Source organism: Procambarus clarkii, chromosome 43, assembly GCF_040958095.1.
Source record: "Procambarus clarkii isolate CNS0578487 chromosome 43, FALCON_Pclarkii_2.0, whole genome shotgun sequence".
NCBI classification, from domain to species: domain Eukaryota; kingdom Metazoa; phylum Arthropoda; class Malacostraca; order Decapoda; family Cambaridae; genus Procambarus; species Procambarus clarkii.
This window is the reverse complement of record NC_091192.1, coordinates 22,399,856-22,409,220: the sequence shown is the minus strand read 5'-3', so window position 1 is coordinate 22,409,220 and position 9,365 is coordinate 22,399,856. Positions and strand designations below refer to the sequence as shown.

The window sequence follows — 9,365 nt, the reverse complement described above, 5'->3', positions numbered from 1 at the left end:
CTCGTATCCCACTTCTTTTTATCACTTCTACTCTATTCGCCTGGTTGTGTTTGCGGGGGGTTGAGCTTCGTGTGTGTGTGTGTGTGAGTGTGTGTGTGTGTGTGTGTGTGTGTGTGTGTGTGTGTGTGTGTGTGTGTGTGTGTGTGTGTGTGTGTGTGTGTGTGTGTGTACTCACCTAATTGTGCTTGCAGGGGTTGAGCTCTGGATCTTTGGTCCCGCCTCTCAACTGTCAATCAACAGGTGTACAGATTCCTGAGCCTATTGGGCTCTATCATATCTACACTTGAAACTGTGTATGGAGTCAGCCTCCACCACATCACTTCCTAATGCATTCCATTTGTCAACCACTCTGACACTAAAAAAGTTCTTTCTAATATCTCTGTGGCTCATTTGGGCACTCAGTTTCCACCTGTGTCCCCTTGTGCGTGTGCCCCTTGTGTTAAATAGCCTGTCTTTATCTACCCTATCAATTCCCTTGAGAATCTTGAATGTGGTGATCATGTCCCCCCTAACTTCTGTCTTCCAGCGAAGTGAGGTTTAATTCCCGTAGTCTCTCCTCGTAGCTCATACCTCTCAGCTCGGGTACTAGTCTGGTTTCAAACCTTTGAACCTTTTCCAGTTTAGTCTTATCCTTGACTACATATGGACTCCATGCTGGGGCTGCATACTCCAGGATTGGCCTGACATATGTGGTATACAAAGTTCTGAATGATTCTTTACACAACTTTCTGAACTTGAATTAAACTCCCCGGTATTTGGTGCATCACAGGCAACGCCATCTGTTGGTGGTGGCGTGAGATCGGTGAAAGACTCCGGTTTCCTGCCTCAGTCAGAATGTGAGGTCGATGATGATGCCCTCTGGTGGGTGGCGTAATGATATCAACGCCATCTAGGTTGTGGCTACAAGTTACAATTTCAATTTCCCAGTGGATGGGTGTTATCCTAAGATCACCCAGTGTACTGTCCGTCTAGTTAATGACGTTTTATGTTCACAGAGGTGACGTAAGGAGGTAATTGCCTTAACGAGGGCAGTTCACCTTGGGCAGTCCAAGAACTCTCGACTTGGTCCTGTGAGAGGACAAAGTGGCCGCCGTCGGTTATAGCAGTGTTGGATGGGCCAACGTGCCCGGGGTAGGATAGGAAGAGTTACGCAACGACAGTGGTGCGTCTGTTGAGAAGTGCTGTTAGCGAGCTGCTAGAGACTTCTGCCAGGGTGTTAGCTACCCTACAAACTAGTGTTAGCTACAAAACGCAGGCAAATCATAACATAGAACGAAAAGGCAATGTAAAGGACCTGGGTGTACTCATGTCGGAAGACCTTACCTTTAAAGAACACAATAAAGTAGCCGTCACAACTGCAAGAAAAATGACAGGTTGGATAACAAGAACTTTTCACACTAGAGATGCTATACCGATGATGATACTTTTCAAAACGCTTGTGCTATCTAGAGTGGAGTACTACTGCACAATGACAGCCCCTTTCAAAGCTGGAGAAATTGCTGACCTAGAGAGCGTGCAGAGATCCTTTACTGCTAGAATCCACTCAGTAAAACATCTAAATTACTGGGACCGACTAAAGAGCCTAAATCTGTACTCCCTTGAGCGCAGGCGGGAGAGATACATAATAATTTACACGTGGAAAATAATTGAGGGGCTGGTCCCAAACCTGCACACAGACATAACACCACATGAGACCAGAAGACATGGCAGGATGTGCAGAATACCCCCGTTGAAAAGCAGAGGTGCAACAGGTACTCTGAGAGAACTCTATCAACATCAGAGGCCCGAGACTGTTCAACACGCTTCCACTACACATAAGGGGCATAACTGGCAAACCCCTCACAGTGTTCAAGAGAGAACTGGATAAGCACCTCCAAAGGATACCTGATCAACCAGGCTGTGACTCATACGTCAGGCTGCGAGCAGCCGCGTCTAACAGCCTGGTTGATCAGTCCAGCAACCAGGAGGCCTGGTCGACGACCGGGCCGCGGGGACACTAAGCCCCGGAAGCACCTCAAGGTAGCCTCAAGGTAGGTAGGTACCCCTGTATGTGATTGTTTGAGACCCCCTGTCAGCGTGTGGCTGAAACCCTCTGCCAGTGTGTATCTGGAGAGCGGAGGTGGGATATTGGCACATCGTGATGATACTGTGTGTGTGGGACTGGCCCATGTTGAAGGTGAACTCGCCGGTGTTTGCCATTAGGTGTGGACGACGTGTACCTGGAAAGTGGAGTCACCGGGATTGATGAACACTGCCGATGTGTTGTGTCCTGAGTGAAAGAGACACTTTGTATATATGTGTAGTAATACTTTAATAAAATATATATATTATATATATATATATATATATATATATATATATATATATATATATATATATATATATATATATATATATATATATATATATATATATATATATATTAGTGGTGAAGGTGTAATATTGTATTGTTTATATCCCCCCCCTTTATTCTTTGCACTACTACTTGCCACAGCCCGTTCTTGAAAACTTACCACCTACTCGGGGTTGGATATGAAAGAAGAGGTTATAACAGCAAGAACCCGGTTACTGGCCCAAAGTGGCCTAAAATGAGACTAAACTGTGTATGGAGTCAACTTCCACCACATCACTTCCTAGTGCATTCCATTTATTAACCACTCGAACACTAAGCAAATTCTTTATAATGTCTTTGACTCACTTGGGCACTCAATCTCCACCTGTGTCTCCTAGTGCATGTGTACCTTGTGTTAAATAAATTGTCTTTGTCTACCCTATCAATTACTTTGAGAATTTTGTATGTGGTGATCATAACCCCCCTTAACTCTCCTGTCTTCCAGCGACGTGAAGTTTAATTCTCATAGTCTCCCCTCATAGCTTATGCCCTTCAGTTCGGGCACTAATCTGGTGGCAAACCTCGGAGCCTTTTCCAATTTAGTTTTATGCTTGACGAGATATGGACTCCATGCTGGAGCCACATACTCCAGGATTGGTCTGACATACGTGGTATACAACGTTTTTAATTATTCCTTACACAAGTTTCTAAAGGCTGTTCTTATGGTGGCGAGCCTTACATATGCCGCTGATGTTATCCTCTTGATGTGGCTGTGGGGGGAGAGGTCTGGCGTGATATCAACCCCCAGGTCTTTCTTTCTCTCTGATTCTTGAAGAATTTCATCTCCTAAATGATACCTTGTATCTTTTGGAAGATGATTCTTCGAGAATCTTCGAGGTGTGTGTCCCCCCCCCCCTCCCTCCCTTGTATCTTGTACTAACCCCACCTCCTCCACTTCTCCTGATAATGTGATAATGAATATTAAAACCCTCCTCAACTTTGGCTAATGAACTGGTATATAAAGAAAGGCGATTATGTTAAAATAAAATGAAACAAAATATATATAAACAGCTTAGCTGTTTTTGTAGTGAGGTCCTCCTTGGGAAGGAGGATGAGGACATCACATCACTACACATACAGGACATGCTATAATGTCCTGTATGTGTAGTGATGACCTATGAGGACGTCCTAGCCTGTCTGGCTATGGCTTGGGGAGGTGCGGGAACACAGTGAGTGCTGCTCACGCTTTTCTGCCAATATAACATTAATATCTTAAAATGAAGATTGATTAAACTGTCAGTAAAGTCAGGCACTGATAAGTTTAGCTAACCGAACTGTGTCATTTGTAATTATTATGATGAATGTGAAAATCATTATTTGATTTTTTTTTTAATAAGATGTCAATCTTAACTATATTCCTTAAACTAGAGGTATTGCTTTGTTACTTAAACAGGCCGTTAGTGGGCTCGAGGACCCTCGTCTTAACCGGACATCTGAAAGTTACAGGGGTTAGTGGTTTGATTAAAATATTAAGTGGATCTGTCTTAATCAAATATTAATCACAAACCGCTCTTTGTAGTGGCATTGTTAGGGGCGTCCGAGGTTCCTAAGTCTTGTAGCAAAAGACTTGTTAAGTTTAGTGGTGAAGAACACAGGTATTATGATTGGTGTTGACATGATGATGTCCGGTGGAGCTGGCGGCCTCTGCGTCTCCTCCTCATTAACTTCATTTACACTGTTCTTTCTCTTATCGATTATCACAAGATTATTACCTTTAACTGAACTATAACGAGGCATAAGGAGATTATATACTTTTTAGCCTCCAAAAGTGGTGAAAGACACGCTATGTCCACACCAGGCGATGTTCCGGTTCCATCTATATATATAGTCTCCGTGGTATATAATATATATATCTCCTATATATATAATATAGTCCCCGTGGTGTAGTGGTAAGACACTCGCCTGGCGTTCCGCGAGCGCCTTGTCATGGGTTCGTATCCTGGCCGTGGAGGATTTACTGGGCGCAATTCCTTAACTGTAGCCTCTGTTTAACGCAACAGTAAAATGTGTACTTGGTTGTAACAACGATTCTTCGCGGCGGGGATCGTATTCCAGGGACCTGCCCGAAACGCTACGCGTACTAGTGGCTGTACAAGAATGTAACAACTCTTGTATATATCTCAAAAATCTGAGCCTAGCGACGCGCCGGCGCCAGTGACAGGTGGAGTCCGCTCCCTTACCGGCTCCCGAAAACCCTATTTTTTATTTTGCTATTCTTATTATATGTGAAGTAATTATCTACATATATTAGCACTATATGAAAGATATTATTTTAAGTTAGTAAATATAAATTATAATTTTCAAAACAATGTGGCTTATGATTTTGTCCCAGACGCCTGCTATAACGTCATGTTTGCTGATGTTGGAGACGGCCTAGTGTCTGGCTGTGTTCTATATTTACCCAGGGACCACGCGGGTGCTCATCTTGAGGAACCACGTGGTTGCATTGTCCCCAGTCATCTATTGATATAAAACTTGTATTATCATATTACATAATAGCGGATGATTCTCCACCTCTCCCTCAACCACTACCTTCCCCCTTTTGTACTCACAACATCTCCTTTGCCCCCTCCGTCCCCATCTTCCCCATACACTAACCCTCTACCGTTCTCTCACCCCCAGGGTTCGAGCGAGGGGTTCCAGGCTACCCCCGCTACCAGTACCAGGGTGACCCCAGCAAGGGCGAGCACCACCTGGTGATCAGGGGGGTGACTCTGGAGGAGGACGGCGAGTACCAGTGCCAGGTGGGGCCCACCGCCACCACCTTACCCATCTGGGCGGCAGCCAACGTCACCGTCATGGGTGAGTACTCCGTCTAGGCGGGAGGTTTGTACTCGCCTCATGTTCTGCCTCCCTCCTACATTACCTTCAAACCCCGCCATGAGAACATTGCAGTCCTTTTCGAAGAACATTTCGAAGGAGGGGAGAGGGCATTTATTATAGATGAGCGTCCCATGGGCATTTACAGTAATAGATGAACGCCCGTGGCCATTTATATTATATGAACTCTCCATGGGCATTTATTATAGATGAGCGTCCCATGGGCATTTATAGTAATAGATGAACGCCCGTGGCCATTTATATTATATGAACTCTCCGTGGACATTTATTATAACGGACAAACGCTTCGCGGATATTTTTTTTTATAACAGATCAACGCCCCCATAGATATTTATACCAATAGATGTACTTTTGTTAAAATAGATGAACGTCACAATGGCATGCATTGCAATATAACATTTGTAAGCCAGAGTCTGGAGACATCAAGTATTAACCCAACCGCTTAACGAAACCTGTACATCTTTCATTAATCATGGCGGCTTTGTTTACATTTAGTAAAGAGTGTATGAACTCCGAGGCACCACAAGGTTGTTTATAACAATAACAACCTTGTGTTGTGACGTTTGCAAGCTTATAAACTCTTAAATAAATGTAAACAAAGCCGCCATCATTAAGGAAAGATGTAGAGGTTTCGTAAGTTGCTGTGTAAATGGTGCTGGTCTATTTCCCTCGCTGATTGGGCAGGTCTCATCAAAGCTATTATCGCTCCTCATATTTCACGGTGCACTAGTTAAGTATTTGTCTGAGTTAAGATAACGACTAGATATTTTGGTCTCCTCTGAAGGTTGAGTGAATCCCCGTCACTGTGGGCTGGATTTATTATTTATTTGATCTCCAACCCGGTCTCTCCAATATTAAACCGCATTTTCCAAGTCAAAATCCCCAAAGGACAAAATGTGATGTGCTATAGATGTCAGCGGCTCACCAACATTCACGTTTTGTATGCGTGGGTCAGGTTTTGTAGGTTTGTGTTAGGTTGCGGTGTTTTAAGGTAAGATAATTATCAGGAGAAAGCATTAAATTGATGATTGATGAAGATTAAGCCACCCAAAAGGTGGCACGGGCATGAACAGCCCGTAAGTGGTGGCCCTTTTGAGCCATTACCAGTATTAAGAGCTGATACTGGAGATCTGTGGAGGTGCGACTGCACCCTGCGTGACGGGAGATGTCTCCCGTGAGAAAGCATTAAACCCCTACGACTATATATAGCACCAGGAAGGGATGAGGATGATAATTTGGGACAGGACAGAGGGAAGGAATGGTGCCCATCCTCTTGGACGAACGGGCATTGAACGCTGACGTGCATGAAGCGAGACCGTCGCTCTACCGTCCACTCTTAAGTAGTCAGGTGTTTAGTACACCATTTTCTGTCCGTGTGGCCACTCAAGAGGAAGGGTGCTCAATACACTTCCGTAAATATAGTGAATAAAACAGCACACAGTATTCCAGAATACAAGTTACACTGACTATATACGTAGTATGAGACGTATGATGACGTTCTCAACCTCCAACGCCAATGAGGAATATTTGAAGCCTAATAATCCGTTGGCTTCTCTAATTCCTCCACACACTACGTGGTTGGGAAATATTAGCCACTCGGGTTATTTTATCTTAAATTACTATGATTAGCTCATAGTCTTTTATCCAGCATCGGGCATTTAAATTGGCCTATCCCTTGCCTCATTTAGTTTGAATTATTAGAATGATTAGAGATAGTTTGAAGGTAATGCTGGTCAGCTGCGTTGAGTGTTCCGTAAGTACAGCGTTAATGTTGAATTTCAACGATTTTATTTCATAAACCGTTATCTGTGGTTTTGTGTCAGGCCATTAGCATGCATATATATTTGGTCTATTAGTTTTGTGTCCAGAACCCATTTTCATTCCGAGAAATCAGTTTTCAAGGAATATTCGTAAACACCTAACCATATCATGATTTTTTTTTCGTTTTGAAAGTTTACCAAGAGGTTTTTAAATATCAAGATAGAGCATATATATTTTCCATGTTTTCTTTATATATACAAAACACACAAATATTTAACAAGAACGATTTCTCTAGCTACCGTCATGACTTCAATTAATTAATGACCCTCACAGCTCATTGATGTCGAGTGATTGTTTCCACAAGCTCGCCAAGAACTGATAATCATCTAATCCTGGCCGGGGAGAATTTACTGGGCGCCAATCCTTAACTGTAGCCTCTGTTTACCCAACAGTAAAATGGGTACCTGGTTGTTAAATGATTTGGCGGGTCGTATTCCAGGGAATATTAGGATTAAGGCCTTGCCTGGAACGCTATGCATGCTGGTGGCTGATACACGAATGTAAGAACTCTTGTACATATAAATCTATATAAATAAAAATGTAAATGTTCGTTTTGTTCAAAATCGCTATCTTCAAAAGTTCTTCACCAATTGCTTAGAAATTTTGACACAACGTTCCATTCGAATACGCGCGTGTTTTTATATACCTACTATATACATGCAACACCTGGGACAGGTAAAAACCATGTTTTTCGTTTTTTAACTGTGTTTTTCATGTGAGGGAATGATGGGGAGGACGAGGGGACGGGGGAGTGGGGAATGGTGGGGACATGTGGCCGGGTACAGCTTTTGTGTGTATATATATATATATATATATATATATATATATATATATATATATATATATATATATATATGTCGTACCTAATAGCCAGAACGCACTTCTCAGCCTACTATTCAAGGCCCGATTTGCCTAATAAGCCAAGTTTTCATGAATTAATGTTTTTTCGTCTACCTAACCTACCTAACCTAACCTAACCTAGCTTTTTTTGGCTACCTAACCTTACCTTACCTATAAATATAGGTTAGGTTAGGTTAGGTAGGGTTGGTTAGGTTCGGTCATATATCTACGTTAATTTTAACTCTAATAAAAAAAAATTGACCTCATACATAGAGAAAAGGGTTGCTTTATCATTTCATAAGAAAAAAATTATAGTAAATATATTAATTCAGGAAAACTTGGCTTATTAGGCAAATCGGGCCTTGAATAGTAGGCTGAGAAGTGAGTTCTGGCTACTAGGTACGACATATATATATATATATATATATATATATAAATTATATATATAAATTATATATATAAATTATATATATATATATATATATATATATATATATATATATATATATATATATATATACATATTATATATTATATATATATATATATATATTTCAGTTAAGAGCTAAATATGGTTGCCTATGTAAGGTTGCTTAGTTTAAAAATAAATGGAATTGCATTTAGTTTGTAAAGGCAAATTTTAACAGTTTGCTAAATTTCCTAAAGCGTTGGTGTAAGTCTATTTAGGTCAGTGTTATATTCCTAGATGAACTGAACACTTTTTGGTTGGCTAAATTAGATTATTTAAATGGATTTAAAAAATGTTAGTTTCAAACGATAAACCGTAAACGCACTGTTGTCTCTTTTTCAGTTTCTTTATGAACATAAAAATACATCATGTATCTTCACCCATATTGTAAGATTTTTCCAAGATAGCCTATTCAACAGAAGTTACCTATGGGGTAATGACTAAGCTCTTTTCTCTGCGTCCATCATTATGACCTGATGTGTGTGTGGTTCTTTCTGAGTTAAATCAACTTCCGATTGGCCAGGCAGCGGTGATCAAACAGTATGCCGTAGCGGCTCTGATCTACACGACGTGACCCGACAATTTCTCCGTGAATAACCGAGGTGTTTTTATGAGATAATATTGTGTACTGTTTCAACTTTTCAATGGGGATCTGGTCAGTAACTTTGGACGTCCATGGCCAGCCGGCTTTTTTGTTTTTTTTATCTCGGTAACCATCTGGTGGCAGTTCCAGGTGAATTTCAACAGTGGTGTCAACTGCGGGGGGGGGGGGGAGGTGTGTGGGGGTGCAGCGGTGTTAACTGCGGTGGGTATGGCGGTGTTAAACCTGCGGGAGTCGCGGAAGCGTCGTGAGGACAATTGCATGTGAAGAGACTGTGTTTTGTAAAGTAGAAAGGGTTCTTCTTTCGTGTTAATGGGGTGTGGCGGTGGTGCGAGGTCTCGTCGCTTGGGTGTTTACCTTCCGCGGGCTCCTGGGGCTTCGGGCTCCTGGGGCCTCAGGCT

The 9,365-nt window shown here is 42.1% G+C and overlaps 1 protein-coding gene across 3 annotated transcripts in view; it reads left to right on the top strand.

Moving 5' to 3' along the window:
- Positions 1-5,046: 5,046 nt before the first annotated feature.
- The window catches only part of LOC123755806 (nephrin), an 88,662-nt gene continuing 84,343 nt past the window's right edge, over positions 5,047-9,365 (top strand). For all 3 annotated transcript variants that reach the window (XM_069300101.1, XM_069300103.1, XM_069300102.1), the window contains exon 1: positions 5,047-5,194. In XM_069300101.1, the coding sequence (XP_069156202.1) occupies positions 5,191-5,194 (4 nt within the window). In that variant the 5' untranslated portion in view covers positions 5,047-5,190. The remainder of the gene's footprint in view (positions 5,195-9,365) is intronic.